Genomic DNA, 18,342 nt, shown 5'->3' with positions numbered 1-18,342 from the left:
CACATCTATATAATCTGGGCTCCCCGTATACCCCTTTGATAGGAAACATGGAACATTTCAACCTTTGACGCCTGCATCCCTCGTCCCTCGGACATAGTCAGAGGTAGTTACCGTTTGTGTATATAGTCTTGTTACAACAATTACAATGAGATCTCCTCCGAGTAGTCACCGTTTGTATCTATAGTCTTGGTATAACAACTACAATGAGATCTCCTCCTCCCAAGTGGAAACCCTCCAAAAAAACACCTCGCTGCAAGATAACAGTCTCAGGCCGATCGAAGGCTAAATGACGGTAATGGCGACAGTAAATCCATGGCTGTTCAGGTCTGCCTCTTCCTCCAACGTCCTTATCCTCGAGAAATCTCATCCCCTCTCTTTTGCTCAAACTCGACCCCAACATGGGCATGCCCGTCGAAACTGGCACCGTGGCTCGGGAGCTCTATTAAGGACGGCTCCTGCGTGCTCTCAACAATGTCGCTCGGATACCAGATAAAGAAGGCGATCATCACCAGCAACATCAGCACGCCGTCGAATGCGTATGCTGGCCACTCGGTGGCAAGAAGATAGCCGTCCTGACCCATGACGAACTCGACGACCCGATAGACATTCCTCACCAGAATGAGGAGCGAAGTCGCGTACAGCATGTTCAAGCACGCTTGCCACGGGACGTCGGGTATGGTGCTGCACGTTTGAGCCAAGCGGGCTCGAAGGCGCGCATGGAAGGTCAGGCAGACCACCATGAAGACGGCAAACATGATGACCTGAAGTCCCAACCCGGCCACGATGATCCAGTCGCCTATTGCCTGATTCTTCGGCTTAGCCAGCAGCCCGGAGCCGGTTGACTGGATGTTAAGACAGAACCAATCTCCCGAGACGAAGACGACGGTCGTCATGCGCGGCGTCAGGAGCGAGAACCGATCCCCGTGGACGGCTCGGACCACACGAGCATATACCATGTACAATGACGCGGCGAAGAAGACTGGCGGAAGGACTAGGAAGATGGCCTGAAGGAGGTAGGGGACCAAGGCGCCCGTGGCATTGTAGCAGAAGGCACGAGTCAGATAGCCGATCACTTCAACTGCGAGAAGAGAAGGGTCAGTGAGATATGCTAGGAGGTACTGGGACGAGACGTACAAAGACCACCAACCACGAAGGGGATACAAAACCACATCCTGGAACGCACCATCCTCCAGGTATGGGCTATGGTTGCGATACCAAACAGGGCGGTAAAGACAATTGAAAGCACGAGGCTGGGCACATATTTCCAGAGGTAATGGTTGTCCTTGTAGGGTTCGAGGGTCGGCATGTTCAGTTCAGATGGTTTCTGAAGGGCTTTTGAGACAGGGATTCCGATTGATGCTCCTCGTAGTGGCAGTGGTAGGCTGCGACGATGTTCAGGAAGGCCAACAAATGACGGGACTGCGGTAAGGACTGGCTTCGAATTCAAGGTCGAAACGACGTGGGAAGAGGCGAGAGGTGAGAGGTGAAAGGTAAAGCCAGAGAACAGACTCAAGTTCAAGTTGATGTGATGTTCAACAATGGAACAAGAGTAAGAGTGTCTTTCTTTGCCAGTGCCAGCGGCTTCATCTCCTTATATATCGGGAGGATGCTCCAGATACAGTTTGAGACTTGAAAGGACAGGCCATCATTGGCTCTTGCGCCCTCTCCCTGTCTATCTCTCTTTCTATACTGGGGCTCGCACTGCACTGCTTTTGAACCGCAGCTGCGGACACGCGTATTGCATGTCTCAAGCCAACCCCGCGCAACGACGAATGGAAACCAGTTGATCAGGCGGATCTGTGAACGGACGAAGCCGAATACGCGTATTGCCAGTCCTCGTATTGGATGGCAGATACGGAGTAAGCATGCCAAGCCTTGTCCGGAACTGAGGCTAACTACTCGCAGCTTAGCACGGCCAAGGCGCCTCAGCCTTTCCTCTTTTGTCCTGCGACTTGGCACTGCCACTGCGACTGCGGTGCATCGTCCATGCTTGTCCATCCGCAATTTACATGGCCCAAGTTGAGCAACGATTCAGACAACGGTCCAATTGAGCTTGATGCCTACTATCACTATCAGTATTACTAGGGAAGCATCTTGGATCTTTTCTCGGCACTGACGAATGCTGGCCGGCCGAGCCACAGTCGAGCCACGACCGTCCCTCGTCCCTCGTCCCTCGTAAAAACTCACTATACAGAGTACGGATAGGTACAGACTACGGCCTACAGAACACACCTGGTTGCTTTGTGGTACTCCTTACAATGTGCAGATCAGAGATACCTACTCTGTAGTCCGGATACGGAGTACCTACTGGGTATATTTCTGGTGCCTGAAACACGCGTATTCGGCCACTGCACTGCTTGACGAATCAATCCAATCACACTAAACCCCTTGGTTTCCGCTCATGTAGCGTTGATCCTGCGAGTACGGAGGACTGGTACCTTATGTTCCGTCGCAGCCACAAGAAGTCACGGGGAGGCTGCTTAGAGTGGTAAGTGCAACTTGAATCGCACCACTGGCACTGGCAAAAAGCAAGAAGCAAGAAGCAAGAGGGAAGAAAGAAGAAGGAAGAAGTAATTAAGGTCACGATGTGGCTGTGGCTGAATTTCACCCGATTTCCTTCCCCCGGCTCCTACCACACCTGCACTCTACCCACCGTTTTGGATTCGTCCTGGTTTATGTAGCATTCGCTGACTTTGACTCGTCCATGACAGCAAGCGACGGCACGTCAAGGTACGGATATCGATATTTTGGCATCAATTTTGCTTCCATGGCTGACTCCATTCTGCACCATCACATCAGTGCGATGGGGGTCGCCCAGTATGCCTCTTATGTATCATGTCCCAACGGGACTGCAGCTTTGCCTTGCATCCTTCAACAGGGCATCCGTCCACAACAAGGCAAGCCTTACTTCATGACCGGTCCGTACCACAAAGCCCAGCAGATGACAACGGCAGCCATAGCGGTAGCAGTAATTCAACCCTACCAAATGCTCGATCCACGCCCCTGACCACAGCCTCCCTGTCCGACACCGGGACTCCGTCCGCACAGGCAGATATTGTCAACAACCGAAGCCACCTAGAAAGAGACGCAACCCTCGGCGACGATGGCGTTGTCAATATTAACCATATGGAACTCCTAATCCACATATCCGCTGATCGGGATCTGTTCAACCTCGGCCATGTTGATCTCCAAGGCGACACTGATGCAGACAGCTATCCCTCTTACGTAGCCCACGCGCTCAAGTTGGGCCTGGAATCGCCCTATCTGCTACATCAAATGCTCGCCTTCTCCGCGCGACACCTTGCGTTCCTTCACCCCGAACGCGCTTCAACCTATCACCATCTAGCCGTCACGCTGCAGACGCGCGCCGTATCTCTCTTCAACCAAACCTCTTGGACCGAGACCGGAGAGGTCAAGGTCGACCGATCGAACTGCGTTGCCGTCCTGCTCTTCTCCGTGGTCCTGGGTCACCATCTATTCGCCGACACGTTTGCTAGACGCGATGATACCGGCAGCCGGGCGCTGGACACATTCTTGACGCACTGCCTACAATGCATCAAGGTCCATCGCGGCATCCACACCGTCGCCGTCTCCGCCTGGCCGCTGCTCATGGAATCCGAGCTTGAGCCCATCCTGTCCTGGAGCTCGGGCTTCAATCAACGCACGCCGCAAGGCCACCATTGCAAAGCCGTCACGGAACTCCTAGACACCGCCTATGGTATGACCCACGAGGAAAAGGAAGCCTGTCAGCAAGCACACACCTACCTCCAAATCGGCTTTGACGCCGTCTTAGCCGACGCCGACAACTCCCCAACCCCCCTTTCCCAACAAGACCAGCAAGGACATGCCCAACACCAAAAAGGCAACAGATACCAAATGATAATCTCCTGGATCATGCTCGCCTCACCCGAATTCACGCGCCTGTTGGCCGCCAAACGCCCAGAGGCCCTGGTGTTGCTGGCCTACTACGCGCTGCTACTGCATCACGGTCGCACCATGTGGCAGGTCGGCGACGCGGGCGCGTACATGTTGCGGATCATTGCCGATTTCCTGGGGCCCGAGTGGGAGCGGTGGTTGAGCTATCCGCGGGAGATGGTGTTCGGTGGTGGTGAATGAGAGAAAGTGTGAAGAGTAGGGGGGAAGAAAGCAGACTTTGGTGCTTCGGAGAATTGAAAGCATGGATTTGGATTACTACGTGCTGTCATGGCTGGACCCCTAGACGTGTCGTGACAGATAATCAGCAGTCAGGTTTGACAGAGAAAGAAACCATTTCCAAGGAAGCAGTTGGTTAATGAAGGCACTACGAATTCAACGACGACCGTGCCGTGTATACTCTACACATACAGTACAGAGTACAGATCCTGTATGATAGATGATGATAATGATGTATCCGTATGAGTACTATGTCCATTGTTACTAGAACCTAGGCACAGAGGCCTTGGCCAGATTGTTTGATTGATTGGTGGCAGCTGAGCTGGTGCAGAAATGCAGAAAGCAGAAACACACGCAACAAAAAGCCCGAATGACTCCCTCTATTTTACTCGGCTGCAGTCGGAAATGGCCATTTACACAAGCCGCTCAAGTAGAAGCGCAGGCTGTCTACATCCAACGGACCGTGGACGATCAGGTCGGCCCAAGAAAGGTCGACGATTTGAGCCAGGGGCTTGGAGTCCAGAAGCACAATGACCTTCAGGCGGCGTTTCGCCTGAGGGTTGGTATCGGTATCGGCATCGGTATCGGCATCGACATCGGCGTGGGTGTCTGCGTGACCGTGACCGTGACCGTGATCGTGGCCGCCATCCTCACTGCTAGTCTGTGTGCTGGAAGTGTCGATCGACGGTGCCGCGGCAAGGGCGCTGCGACTGACGAGCACGACGCGTGGAAGGACACGCAGGTCCGAGTCCAAGTCCAAGTCCCGGTCAGGAGCCTGGGCCTGGGCCAGAGTATCGACCAGATGGACGGTACAGGAAAACTGTCGAACGAAGATTTCCGGGGTGAGGCTGCTGACGAGGAGGTCGGCCGGCGAACCAACGAGGATAATGGCCCGGGAGGAGTTCCACTGCGTGGATGCATTTGCTGCAGGATCCGCGTTGCCAGTGACAGTATCAGCGTCAGCTTGGAGCGCAGGCGTGGCATCTCTCGCTTCGGGCCTGAGCAGCGCTTTCCCTTTATCTTCGTGTTGAGGTTGAGGGTGAGGTGAGGTATATGCACGCCGGTGGCTAAGTCGTATATGGGTGGCTTTTAGACCTCGCGGTCTACGGTCTGGAGACGAAGACCGAGCTGACCGTGGAGGTGGTGATTTAGGCTGGGTAAACTTCACGCTGCGCCGTATCACTTGAGAGTCAGGGTCAGTTCTCGTACTTCGTTTCATTTGGCCAGTGGTTGATGGTAGACCGGTTCCCCTGGAACCTCTGGTCTTGGTCTTGGTCTTGGCCTTGGTCTGGGTCTGGGTCTGGCGTCCAGTTCGCTTGCGGAGTCGAGAGAAGATGCTGACAGAACTGTCGGACGAACTGCCGTCATAGAAGGTCCAAGGCTCGTAGGATTTGGGGATGACCGCATACGAAATGAGCTCCATGTGGCGGCCTAGGTGCCGGCAGAATCCGCTGGGCGACTTTGTTGTCGGTCGCTGGCAAAAGGGGCAACTTCCGGGGGAGATCCCTCCTAGTTGAGTATCAGGGGCTTTCAGGAGACGGTGTCTAGGCCTCATTACTCGCTTCGCGCTTGCCACCTGGAGCGCCGGTAACGACGGCCTAGAGACGGTCCAGCCATGGCACTGGCAGAGATGATCCAGCAGATGCCGGCGAAGCGAGAAAGTGGTGACCTTTTCGGCACAGCCATCGACAATACAACAGTAGGGCCGTAGATCCTTGAGGACGTGTTTCCTGCGAACCATGATTAACAAAACAATAGTTCAAACTGCAGAGCATATCCCGTTGGTACTGACCTCCAGTCGCGCTTGCGTCTGATTTCAAGCTCCTTGCCACAGATATCGCATATAAATCGAGTGATGGCCCCCAACGGCACAGGGGGTGACGGAAGCTGGAAGTCGAATTCTCCTCCGTCAGAGTCTGACACCGGATTATAAATAATCATGGATTGCTCCCTCGCATCGAATTGGTCGCTCCCGTGTAATGAACTGTTCCTGCTCGAATACAGCGAGGCCGAACGGCTGTGCCGCCGACGTGATCCAGTCCAATAGTCAGGGGCGGTCTCGTTGTGAACACGACTTCTCATAGCGTCTGCTATGTACGGATAATGGGCTTCCTCCCATCCGGAAGGGGCCTTCTGAGACGGAGGTTCTTCCGTTGCTGGTCTCTTCTCGAGACCTTTGAGCAGCACATCGAGATTCCATCCAAATAGTTTTGCAAGTGCAGACTCCGACTTTTGTATCAGATCCGAGGATTTCGGATGCTCGCTTTGCATGGGAGGAATACCGTCAGCAGTCTGCACCGCCGACTTCGGTGAGAGTGGGGCCCCATCGTCTGTCCGTCCGGCGGCACTCTCAGCGGCCTCAGGATCTTCCTTCTGGAAGAATGCTGCACAAATGGAGTTTTCATGTTCTTTCTGGATGTGTTCTTCCAGCGAATGGCGATCCTGGGCCTTAGCAGGGCATATGGGGCAGGTGTTTGCGATGTCAGAATGCTCCAAGTGCCAATGGTAGTAGTACAATCTCTCATCCTCAAAGGATGAAGGACATTCTAGGCAGGTGTGTTTTCCTGGACTAGAATGCTTCAATACCTGATGGAGACGTAGCAGCCGAATAGCCGGGAAAGTGGTGAAGCAGTCAGTGCACTGGTGTTGATGCCTTTCATATGGACCTTCTTCGTTGATGGTTTGAGCTAGTTTGGCCTCCAATCGATGCATTTCTCGTTCCGAAGGGTCGCAGTCGGCAGGTGACTGGAGGATGTTGATTTCACCCCAGGTCGACGCGGAACTCTCGTCAGCCCAAGTGTCATCCTCACGCCAATACTCCTCAAAGTTGGCCAAGTTGGGAAACTTGACTTTCGCCAGTCGGTTGGCTCGGTTCCAGTTGGCTTCCGCCAGGCGCCGGGCCAGATACTTGGGGACATCCGGGTACCGGTCTATGATGTTTCGGTAATAGATACGGGCTCCAAACGGCATCCCCTCGCTGGCTAGCTCGTGATCTGGTGGCGGGCACGGGGCATTGCTGATGAAAACATTGCGAATCGCTTCCAAGTTGTTGGCCTCCTGCTCAAGTGCGCGTTGCTGTGCTTGGTCCTTCTCTCTTTGCCTCTCCAGAAGAGAAGTAGACTGCTCTGGAGGGCTGGTGTCCTGCAGCCATCTCATAATCGGAGCAGCTCCTGTCGCAGGTTCTTCATCGTGATCACGACCACCGATGGGCCCGAAATGAAGCGGAGACGTGTTGTCAGAGGCCTGTCCGGTGTCCTCGGCCACTGGAAAATGTGAGGCATGATCCGAACCATTAGAGGGAGAAGCTTTCACGGCGAGGAAAGGAATATTGCTCGGCTCTGTTGCCCCTCTGTCCATATCTGGAGCGTTCATGTCTTGCTGGCTAGGTTCGACAGCGTTGACGCCTAACAGATCTTCTCCCACCAGATTACCAGGTAGGGGACGATGGCCGAACACTTCGGCATCTTCTACAATCTGGCTCTCTAGCACTTGTATGGCGTCAGAGATGTTTTGATCTTGACCCGGTCCGCTGAGTAGTTTCTGCGGCAGATATTTCAATCCACATTTGGGGCTGGCATCATAGTCAGCTCCATGTTGAACAGCCTTGGGTCATACAAACCAGCAAGCCATAACGCCGCCTGAAAAGTCCAAGGTCGGTCTGCCGTCGCAAGTGGGTCGAGGGCATGAAGTAACATGCCATGAGATGGACTCCATGACGATGAGCATAAGAATCTCTGCGCCTGGGGTAATGCAATTGCCCCAATTCCCCTTGTTGATGGCCACCGTAGGCCGATTGGCATGAACGATCAGGTACTTCCCTTCGAGCACCTTGTCCTCGCCAGGAGTGTTCTGAAATTGCGAACGAAGCAGTCCTTCGAAAGGCTGTTTCGCGTCAACCAACCGTATCCAGCAGGGGAATACAAAATACTTCGACATACATACCTCCCAGTGTCGAAACCATTCATAGGGAAGTTCTCGGGTCACACCTAAGGCGTCTTCGAACTTGAAGTTTGACTGAAGCTGTTGTGTCGGAGCCGTGGCAATGTTTTTCTGAATGTCCAGCAGGGTGAAGTACATATGCATGTTATAACGCAAAACTGTCCTGAGATAGCCACGGAGTTCGCGGGGGAAGGTGGGCAAAAGTGTCTTGATCTGGGAGCCGATTTCTTGCAGAGATGAGACACCTTTTCGGGTCAATGCCATATTGGCCGAGACATCTGTCAGGGTGGTCAGGATGTCAGACATCGAAGTCCTAGCCGACTGAACACCCATATAGAGGTCTTCCACCTTTGCCGATATATCATTCATGGTAGTAGCCCCGGCCTCGTGCAGCCTCCTATTCTCGAGACTGTCTGAATTGATTCTCGCTGAAAGGTCGTCTAAATCTGACTGTTGGTGCTCCATCATCGATAGAACTTCTGTATGCCGCGAACCGCTGGTGGAGTGTAATTTGGACAACGTTTCCCTACTCCAGTCAGCACCACGACATCCCAACAGAGTGGAAGTGTTGCTCACGAAGCGTGGGTTGCCAGTAGTAAATTTATACTCCAGACTTTGGCAGACACCATGCCCCTCAGTTTCTGAACATCCTGGGTGATGAAGACGGCCCATTTGGCTTTCTTCCCGGCACCCTTGAGTGAGCTGGCTGCCCAGGGTCCCATCTGAGACTCGTAGGTTTGGATCTTAGTCAGAAACTCCTGCAACGGGAGCCTGCAAGCCAAGGCCATCCCTCGGATGGCGTTGACTTGGCTGACATTGCTTTCGGTCGGCTCAAGCGCCTGTAGCCGTGCCAATGCAAGTTGGAGTCCCTCCAGTTCGATCGCGACATGCTGATAGTCGTCTGAAGCGCCACCGACAGTTCTAAGAGATTTGCCCACTTTGGCACAAAGCTCTGCGACGGGTCAGTTGGGGATAAAACCGGGGATGGGATTCGGTGGACGGCGTCCTTACCAATCGCAGCTATGAAGTCCCCCACGCTGAATCCAAATGCTGGGACCACCATATTTAGGTCGATTCCAGAGCAACGACGATCCCCTAGGTTGTCATCGGTTCGTGGATCAATTGTTCTTATAAGTAGGCCGTCATGACCCCAAAAATGTGTCCCGCGAGGCTGTGTCGATGAGGCGCAGCAACATTATGGACATTTGGAGCACTGGATGTTGTTCTCTCTATGCCTGTCCTTCTGCACCGCACCAGCGCCGCGAATGCGACAGCTACTGAGCACACTTGGAACTTGAAGGGGACCAAAGAAGTATGTTGGGAGGCATGAAGTTGATGGAAAAAGGAAAGAGCCAGCCTCATCTGCTTGGCACCCCGTGACTTCGTAATATCAGCCTCATCCAGGCGACAAGGCTGAGAGGGAAGTACGGAGTGTCTCCTAGTGACTCCATCGAGCTAGATTTATGCTCTCAATAGATAACACTGACTCCTGGCAGTCTGAGAAGTAGGGTATTCAATATTCGATATTCAAATAGTGCTTCTCGTATACGAATTGAAGGTTTGCCCTTTGCCCAGTAGACGGAAAAGCTGTCCCCGATGGATCCGATCGGGTCTCATTCTCATTGCTTGTGCATTCCATTCCCGACCGACCTTGTCTATTGGTGATGTGTAGTCGTATCTTACTCCTCCTGCTCTTCTGGTGGTCTCGTTTGCCTCATGTCGATCTGATTTCTGCATGCATGACGTCGTGTCCGCCTAGTGGGCTGCGGGCGAGTCCTCACTGTATTGCATTGGAGCGTTCCCAATGAGAGATGACATGCCTGTGTGTGATTATCAGCTGCTTGGGAGGCGCTGCGTTGTTGATCTTTGGTGCTAATATTCAGGGCCGGGTACCCCGTTGAAAGGTACCAACCAGCCTTAATGTCTGATACTGCCGGTGTTTGTTCGTCTCACTCTGCAAGGCCGCAGTGCGTTCGCTGTAATATAGCTAGAATATGCAGTCAAGCAAAAGACCGACGGTATCTCTATTGAAAGCAACCTCGAGCACTGAGCACCGAGCACCGAGCACCCGGCATCAAGGGCCAGACAGCCACGATAAGTCCACTCAATATGCCTCTCCAAATAGCCTTGCATGAACGCGCAATCTAATGGTGGTCACTCCCGCTGAAGATAGAACTCGTCAACACCTCCATGTCCAGCCCCGCCCGCAGGGTAGAAGATCTTCTTGAGTACCATCAGACACAGGGCCAGAAAGACACCCGCTATGGCGCGGTCGATTGTGATGGTCTGCTCACGCTGTCGCTCTCCGTTCTGCTGAAGGGCCAACGGTTGTGCAGTTCGTAAGACGGCCGCGTTAGCCGCTGCTACTGGGGGTGCGTGGATGCTGGACACCATGGGGTGTCGGGCCCGTGAGTCGTCCGAGGGTGGTGGCAGAGCGAGGTCAGATGGTGTAAGGACTGCTTCGGCGGATGCCTGGACTGCTTCGGCCGATGGCGTGGGGACGAAGGGAAGAGACGCCGGGGATGCCGGACGGAGGGTTGAGCATGGACTGTGTGGTTGATACGCTCCGTCTACATGAAGCACATCCGTTGAAGAAGAGGGCCTTGGTGGCATCAAGGGCGTTGTGGACGAAGAATCGGACGGCACCTGTACTTGGGAAGTCCCCGGCTGTGCAGTCTTCTCATTTAAATGCCTTTCTGCACCGCCCTCGCTTGGCTCCGGTATGCTCTGTGCTTTGGGATCCCTGGCCTCTAGGGCCATCCCATCGGGTAGTGATTCGAGATTTAGATCCTCCTCCTGAACTCTCACGCCGGCCTTGTAACAAATCTCCCACCATTCACGCATGATCGTCTCGTTCGACTTCTGGCACGCATCACACCTCCACGCGCGGCTGTCCTTGGCCAACTTCATCCTAACCTCCGGACTGGACTCGAGCCCACCCACCTGGCCTGCCGATCCTTTTTCGGCCATGAAAGATCTTAGGGCTGTCAGCGCCGTCCTCACACCCCATGCAGGCATCCATGTCTCCTCGTGAAACCCTGATATGCTAAGACAGATCTCGCGATTGACTTCGAAACGACCAGAGGGTGTAAGGAAGCGGAAATTGGGCGGTTTCAGCGGATATGTTGTGGGAAGTGTGATGCGCCCATGGTAGATACCACCAGCGTAAGGTGAGGGCGCCGGCGGGCCAAGGAGCGTGAAGTGCCATTCGTGCAAGTCTGAGTCCGAGACAGGCGCCGCGAAGAAGGAAGGGTTCGGATTCGAGGACGACGACGAAAGCTCGGCGGTCTCTTTGAGAAGCCTCCGCATTGTAGGCGATGGTGCCATGGTCAATGGTCGTGGGTGCGCTTCTTGATATGTGGGTGTGCGTAGGATGAGGTCATCGAGGGTGGAAGAAGCCTCGGATACGGGGACTGCTGGATATTGAGGATACGGACAGATTGTGGAATATCGAGTATGTCATATGATTTGGCTGCGAGTCCTGGGACAAGCCTGCAGTCTATCAGTGGGTGTAAAGGCTGATTGATATCAACTTGAGCATGACACTGGCAAGGCTGGCTGTCGAGGTGGCTGCGACGTGACCCTTTTCGGGTGGGCAGATTGCTGCTTTAAACTATCATGTCGTTGTTGCTGCCACCACTGTGCCTCCCTCCGTTTCAGCGCCGGCTAGTTCGAATCGAAGCAAATGCATCACACACGATTTTGGGGAACAGGAAAAACGGGGAGCACGTTGAGAAAAGGCAACCTTGACAGTCGCAGGATTTGTTATCATTAAGCTGAAATTCGCCCTAAACATAGTATGCAATCTTATATGGTGCCGTTGCCAAACGCAGCCAATGTTTTCCGCTCCCAGCGCAATCGTACTTCACTAGTGTACAGAGGAGAATGATCCAAACCAGCAAACGGCCGTTTCAAGTCAGAATTGAGAAAAAGTTGAAGGTTCATAAGCCAGATCCCTGCCGGCCGGGGTTGACGCTCGTCCAATCTTTGTTCGAGCGAAAATGTCGTTAAGGGGAAGAGGTGATGGAAGACAAAGCGTCTTGTATCTCTAAGCGCACAAGGTATTAAGAGAGAAGATTAGTTTGTATGTGGTCGTGATGGATTTGGATCGAGGTGTTTCAAGTGGTGAGATAGATGATCACGAAGTGACTGTGTCATGTCACGAGGACAATGCCGGGTTCGAGGATAGCAACGACCGGCTGTCAACGACGGGACCTGGTGCTGGAGACAAGACTGTCGAAAAAAAGTCCACAAGCTGGAAAACAAACAAGGTGATTATGCCCGTTTCAACGCCGAGTCCTGTTGCCGAAAAATAACCCTCGAGATCGCCATGCAGGATGTAGAGAGGAGTTGTGTCGTAAATCGCAAAGTTAGTATGCTGTTTCCATACCCATCAAAGTCTGATCCGGTACTTGGGGCATGCCCGTGACTGGATCTATGGGTAGTTCATCAATATATCCAACCAGAGCTTGAGCGTGTAGCTTGAATGATTCGCCCATGGTTTTGGAGATACTAGCAAACATCAGTATTGTTCGTGGCCAAAATGACCGATGCTGGGACTTACCCCCAAACCACAACACCGTCCAGCATTGTACCCCAAACGCGGGCGACTGTTGAACTCAAACGAGAGCCATTCGAATCAACAGCGTCGTCGTCGAATAACCCACGCACTTTCATATACATAGCAAGCTCCTCCTCGGTCGCTTCTTGATCGTCATGCTCTATGCGATATAGCCATAAGCTGAGAATGGTAATGAGTTCGAGACCACAGAGAGGAAATTCGATACTCCAGTTAGTGGCAGAGGTCTTCGTCACCCAGTTGATGCCTTGCATGGCAACAATTTCCATGCACTCGTAGCATTGTTCGACCACTTTGATCATTTCCTTGGTCCTCTTCACGTTGTCGCGGGAAAGCGTCATCGCGCCGGCGATTTCGAAGGAATTGTGATACCGCAAAGCTTCCTGGACATTCTTAAGGTCCACTTCAAGAAAAGCCCTCGTGTTTCGGTAGACAGCCATGGAGTTGAAGATGAGCGGGTGACTCTTGTGGGGTGTGGACAATGGCACGACGATAGTTTCGGGTTCACACAGGTCCAGAGATCGCTCCCAGGTCTCCAAGGCGATGCGAATCTTCCACTCTAGTACCACGTCCTGCAAGGATTCAAAGCTCCGTCTCAAATTCCACACTTCCAAAAACAGGGCATTGATCATTACTCGGGTCGCGAAAGCACTGTAGCGGGCAGGATCTCCCTGGAACAGGCTATCGTGCGCCTCGCGGACTGTAATAGTTGGCGATGCCGCAAAGATTTCTTGCCAAGAATCTTCATCGGAGGGTTCGATGTTCCAAAGGGATTCCGAGGACGGAAGAGGCAGTGAATCGAATTCGTTGAAGCTGATGGCTGGGGTGTGATTGTAGGTCAGGGTCAACATCCCAAAGAAGATGTAGACTGCGTAGTAGGTCCTTCGACATCCTTCTTCGGCGGCCCACTCTTCGTGAGTTGGGGGGGCACCTGAGCGTCCATCGATTCGAAGCTTGAGCTCGTATTTGTTGCCAGCAACCATCTATAGATTGGTCAGTTGCAGACTAAAACCGCAGGGCAATCGACTTACATTAGCAAGCAAACTCTTGATGGAGCATGCCCATTCCAAGCCTTGAGAACCGCCACTCCAGCTCTCAAAAACCATATTCAGAAGGGTGCTCTGCATTGTCCAAAGTGGGCATTTGCGGGAGTCGAAGTTGTCTTTATTCTGCAGAAACTGATTGACAAGCTTCTTGGAACCATGATGAAGGAGGTATGCTTGTTCTTGTTCGAAGTTGTACAACGCTCCAATGGACAGAACGGCAAGAAGTAGAGCCGGCTCAGTATTCTCAGGAGAGAAGCTGACAGGATGGAGAAACGGCATATGGTGGTGAAACAGGTTGAAGTACGTGGTAAGGTAGAGATTGATAGAAGGTAAAGGTGGTAACGCGATGTCCCCGCCTAACTGGTTAGCGATACTAGCTCTTTCATTCTCGTTTTTGAACTGAGGAGCTTTGGGCAAAGAAAGGGGTTGGGCGGGACCTGGTGACTTGCGATAGTTCACCGGAGACACAGGACCAGTCATTGACGGAAACGGGGACAGCGCATTTGGCGTTGGAGTTGCAGAGACCGGGAAGGAGTCCGCTAGCGATGGGAACGTCGGTGGGAGAGAACCGCCGAGAGAGTTATGACGTTCCATGATGGGCGGGAGATGCGTTTGATGAGGCTGTATCGATCCCATGTGGACGTAGGGCGGTTGAGAGAGGTTATCTTGAGAAGACATGCTCGACATTGAGTGGGCCTTTGGTTCCGATGGGCCTTGTGGCATAAAGGTGTCCCAGGGCATATGTGGCAGACTGTTGGGACCGCTCAAATAGTCAGAGGATTCGAGGAGAGAGCTACGGTCGGGAGAGTAACTGGTTATGGATCCTTCGCCGTTCTGGAGATGGCCGTTCACTGCTGCTGCTGCCGCCTTGTGTTGGAAGTCTGTCATCAACATGGCGGCAGTTTCAAGGTCGAGCATACCATCGCTGCTTGCCTCTATCTGCTCCAACGTGCCAGCGTCGATGTTGATCGAGGGCTTTGACGGTACGGCCGCTGAGGACGACGTCTTGGTCACTGCACCTGTCCCTGATTTCTTTCGGCTTTCAGATTGCAAAGGGATGCCGCCATCCTTCGCGTGTACAGTTCGGTCGTGGCGCAGGAGCAAATCTCGACGGACAAAGGTGCTTCGACATTTCTGGCACTTGAAGGGGCGCTCCTTGGTGTCTATCAAGAGGATGAAAGTTAGCTGGGGTCGACTCGACGATGATTCCCACTTGATGATGATGGATGGTGATGGCGGGGTCTGCTCATTGCCCCACGTCGCAAAGACAAAAAAAAGTTGCTCTACTTACGCGATCGCTCGTGTCGACTCCGATGCTCGCTTCGACTGAAGGCTCGATTGCAGTACTGGCACTTGTACTTCTTCTCGGGCGCCGACGCAGGCTTCTTGGGAGTGGCTGTCGTCGCGGCCGTGTTGGCAGCCTCAGAGCCGATAGCTGTGTCGGGTTGGCCCATGGTTCGCAAATAAAGGCTAAGAGTCCTCCGACCACGCGCAAGCCTTTCGCTCAAGAGAGAGATGGTTCTGGGACGTAGGATGCGCCGTGTTCATGCCGTGTAGAAGGAGCGCCAGGCGAGTCGATTGGGAAAAGTGAGAGGTGGTGGCAGGTTTGCAGCCCGGGGTTTGCTGGCTCGCTGGGCCACAGAGGGGGATTTGGATTCGATTGGCAAGACAGCGCAGGCTGGATCACGTGGGGCCGCGCGAGTGCTGCAGCATGCAGCAGCGGTTGGTAGAGGCGAAACGGATATGGAGGCTGGCCTGCAACAGCGGGTTTTGCGATATAATATTACAGATGTATGCAGCGACGACGACGATATTGAAACACTGAGAAGAGGAGGCGTGTGCAATGAAAAGAAACAAAGGAGGGGCAGGAGGCGAGCAGAGGCGCTGAGATTCCAGGCATCCCTCCTTCGTGGTCCTTTGCCCTCGCCTTCGCCTTCTTGCTGGCCCTCCTCAAGCCCCTGAAAAATTACCGTCACAACACCCAAGGCGACAGACCCGCGATGTCGAGTCCTTGTGTGCCTAGCGCCTCCGTCCCTCCCTTCCAGTGCCAGCTTTCCCTGCTAAGCTTCGCATTCGAGAAAACCCCTCGACCCTCATTCCGGCCTGGCCAGCGACCGGCCAGCTTCTGCCACTTCCGGATTTTGTGGCCTTCCTACCTAACCTAGTTCTTCACCTACACAGTTACCGTTGTTACCGCGAGCCCCTCTCAAGGAACCGCTATCCCTGGTCTACGATGTCCCAATTTTCGTACCATGCCATATAAGTCGAGGTAGTCGAAGATGGGCGTTGCTTTGCCTTCTACGAGTACGTGTACAGGTATCTATGAGGGAAGTGCTGAATACCGGGGAGAGTCTCCTTACTATGAGATCCGGTGATGGTGATAGCTGGCGAAAATATGAGGGCGAAGATTGGTAGTCGAAAGTGGGAATCGGGGGCATTTGGATCTTGAGCATCATCGATTCGCGACACATTCCCAGCCACCCGCCCACCAGCCATCAATCAATCCCAGGAGCGTCGGTCCGTACCCACGCTTGCCGTTGGCTATCCAGCGTGACGCCCAAGAATGCGGCCTCCAACCATCGCAGTGCGACAAGCCAAGCTTCGTTTCTCATTGGACAGGCCAGCTACAATTGATGGCTTCTGGAGGGCACAACAGTTACTGTTACGGCACATGGCCGAATCAAACCATGACATTTATTTGCTGAGGACATATTCACAAGTGAGTTTAGTGGTTGCATGGGAGACAGATCGTCAGCATTTTTGAATCTCGCCTTGGCATGTTCCTGCAGCAGCCAGCTCCTGACCCGGGGGGGCCCTACTTGGGTTCGAGACGTGGAGCTCGCTAAGACTGGCTAAGGTTAGGATTCAACACCAGGGAATTCCACTCGGTCTGACTGGGAAGACATGTCCACCGCTGCTTGGAGCTCAGCCAGTCAATTCACCTCCTCCACCTGGTTAAGGGTGGTTCCTCTTGTCAGACTATGCCACTTTCCCCTGGAATAGCTAGGATATTCGACCTAGGAAGAGTCATTTCTACTTCCGCGTAATAGTGGAAGTGACCCATCATCCGAGATCCCGTCCTCGTGGGTAAAAATCGGGCTGCTGGACCTTGGCTTTTCCGGAGAAATGTTTGGTACGTATCGCTGCTACAGGAGCAGGGGCTATGTCTCTTAGTCGCCCACAAGACTGGTACGAGTCAACAAGTTAGCGAACTCCCACGCACTGCAGTCTCGGACGATGAATGTTCAAAACTTCCTCACAGCGTTCATGGTGCGACTTCTTTGGCCATGGAATAAGCCAGAGTCTGTCCTTCATGAGATCCCCGCTCAACGCCTTTGCTCCAGGCTAGACGAACGTCTACCTACAAATGGCCGCAAGCAGGCCGCCCATGCTCCTGCTGCTACGATATGCTTGATCATAACGCGTATCCCTCCCCGAATACGGAGTATAGTCTAACTGTATCTGAGACGGGTGGACGAGCCAAACCTGGGGTGCCTGCATGAGCCTCTGCATTTTTCCTGTTGGACTCTTCCAGCAAAGGTCTGCCATGTGTACCTTGTTGTCGTTCGGTTCCGCTACGTCGGTCCAAGTTGCAAGGGGAGGCGCCAGCGTCAGTCGAAGCACGGCTCCTAAGGCTTCCAGCTTCCAGCTAAGCACCTACCACGCCGGGATGGAAGGGAGCCACCACGGACGCCGCAGCAATGACAGCCGGCGGGATCCCACAAGCCGTCAAGCCACAATGCCCCGCTCGCCGCCCACCCTCGTTACGGAGTCTACCTCCCGGTATTGCCCAAGGGCCAAACCTCATCTGAAGTCTGAACAATCTCCGGCAGTGTCGCATCGTTCACTGGTTTGCCAACCCCAATCGCCTCGCCCCGTTCGGGATGATTCGAGAAGCCCGAATGAATGTCGCTTCCTTATCAGCTGATCGCTATCGGCTGAAACCATCACAAGAAGCACCGAGGGGGTGGACGCCGGACGGGTCTCTCCCCCTCTCTGGCTGCTCCGAACTCTCAGAACCTCACAGGGATAAACGAACGAACGAACGTCGTGGGCTTCTACTGTGCATGCAGCATCCTTCGATGGGGAACATGAGGTGCGTTGTCTAACACCAATAAAGTGAACTATGAGAGCCGGGCATTGGAATAAGGATGTTCCTGAGACATGGCCCTACTTCAGCAATGCACGCTTGACCGCACAATTTTCTTGAAATCGAAGACTGAACACAGGAGATGAAAACAAGTCGAAGAGCTGCAAAGGACGATAGTACCGGTCAGACATCTTGTGATCCGGCCGATATTGGAGACTTTTGAGTCTTTTGGGTGATTGTGAGCTCCTTTCGTCAGGGGACATGTGTCAGACCGACCATGGAGTGGCTTCAGCTCACTGCGCGTCGCGTCCGGCTTTTCTAGGCACCAACCTAATTAATTCTTCATCCGAAGACTCAGATATCTTCACCCTCGATCTATCAAGCTTAGCAGTGCCTGGTATCTACTAGCCGAACCGAAGTCCCGCTTCGGAAGCCTATTTTGACAAGATTCGCACGAATATTGTCTGGCAAAAGTGTCGAGTCAGACGTCTGCGCAGTCTCCACTGATTGGGAACGATGCAGTTATGGAGAGATGC

General features: G+C 53.5%; 7 protein-coding genes across 7 annotated transcripts; 1 reads left to right on the top strand and 6 right to left on the bottom strand.

The window, feature by feature from the left end:
- Positions 1 to 347: 347 nt before the first annotated feature.
- Positions 348 to 1,306, bottom strand: A1O3_04864 (uncharacterized protein; the record flags this gene model as incomplete). Its single annotated transcript, XM_007734992.1, has 2 exons — positions 348 to 1,078; positions 1,135 to 1,306. 2 exons carry the CDS (start codon positions 1,304 to 1,306, stop codon positions 348 to 350), a joined length of 903 nt encoding a protein of 300 aa, XP_007733182.1.
- Positions 1,307 to 2,835: 1,529 nt separating this feature from the next.
- On the top strand, positions 2,836 to 4,116 carry A1O3_04863 (uncharacterized protein; the record flags this gene model as incomplete). Its single annotated transcript, XM_007734991.1, has 1 exon — positions 2,836 to 4,116. The coding sequence occupies one exon, from the start codon at positions 2,836 to 2,838 to the stop codon at positions 4,114 to 4,116; it is 1,281 nt and encodes a 426-aa protein (XP_007733181.1).
- Positions 4,117 to 4,537: 421 nt separating this feature from the next.
- Positions 4,538 to 5,575, bottom strand: A1O3_04862 (uncharacterized protein; the record flags this gene model as incomplete). Its single annotated transcript, XM_007734990.1, has 1 exon — positions 4,538 to 5,575. The coding sequence occupies one exon, from the start codon at positions 5,573 to 5,575 to the stop codon at positions 4,538 to 4,540; it is 1,038 nt and encodes a 345-aa protein (XP_007733180.1).
- A 320-nt stretch (positions 5,576 to 5,895) lies between these two features.
- Positions 5,896 to 8,460, bottom strand: A1O3_04861 (uncharacterized protein; the record flags this gene model as incomplete). Its single annotated transcript, XM_007734989.1, has 3 exons — positions 5,896 to 7,723; positions 7,772 to 8,034; positions 8,095 to 8,460. 3 exons carry the CDS (start codon positions 8,458 to 8,460, stop codon positions 5,896 to 5,898), a joined length of 2,457 nt encoding a protein of 818 aa, XP_007733179.1.
- Positions 8,461 to 8,663: 203 nt separating this feature from the next.
- A1O3_04860 (uncharacterized protein) lies at positions 8,664 to 9,154 on the bottom strand (the record flags this gene model as incomplete). The annotated part of the gene is made up of 2 exons (XM_007734988.1): positions 8,664 to 9,043; positions 9,103 to 9,154. 2 exons carry the CDS (start codon positions 9,152 to 9,154, stop codon positions 8,664 to 8,666), a joined length of 432 nt encoding a protein of 143 aa, XP_007733178.1.
- Positions 9,155 to 10,245: 1,091 nt separating this feature from the next.
- A1O3_04859 (ubiquitin-conjugating enzyme E2 J1) lies at positions 10,246 to 11,418 on the bottom strand (the record flags this gene model as incomplete). Its single annotated transcript, XM_007734987.1, has 1 exon — positions 10,246 to 11,418. The coding sequence occupies one exon, from the start codon at positions 11,416 to 11,418 to the stop codon at positions 10,246 to 10,248; it is 1,173 nt and encodes a 390-aa protein (XP_007733177.1).
- Positions 11,419 to 12,461: 1,043 nt separating this feature from the next.
- Positions 12,462 to 15,170, bottom strand: A1O3_04858 (uncharacterized protein; the record flags this gene model as incomplete). The annotated part of the gene is made up of 4 exons (XM_007734986.1): positions 12,462 to 12,603; positions 12,656 to 13,653; positions 13,702 to 14,879; positions 15,008 to 15,170. The coding sequence occupies 4 exons, from the start codon at positions 15,168 to 15,170 to the stop codon at positions 12,462 to 12,464; spliced, it is 2,481 nt and encodes an 826-aa protein (XP_007733176.1).
- Positions 15,171 to 18,342: the final 3,172 nt, after the last annotated feature.

Source organism: Capronia epimyces (assembly GCF_000585565.1).
Source record: "Capronia epimyces CBS 606.96 chromosome Unknown aczIQ-supercont1.4, whole genome shotgun sequence".
Taxonomy (NCBI): Eukaryota; Fungi; Ascomycota; class Eurotiomycetes; order Chaetothyriales; family Herpotrichiellaceae; genus Capronia; species Capronia epimyces.
This window is presented reverse-complemented; position numbering and strand designations above follow the sequence as displayed.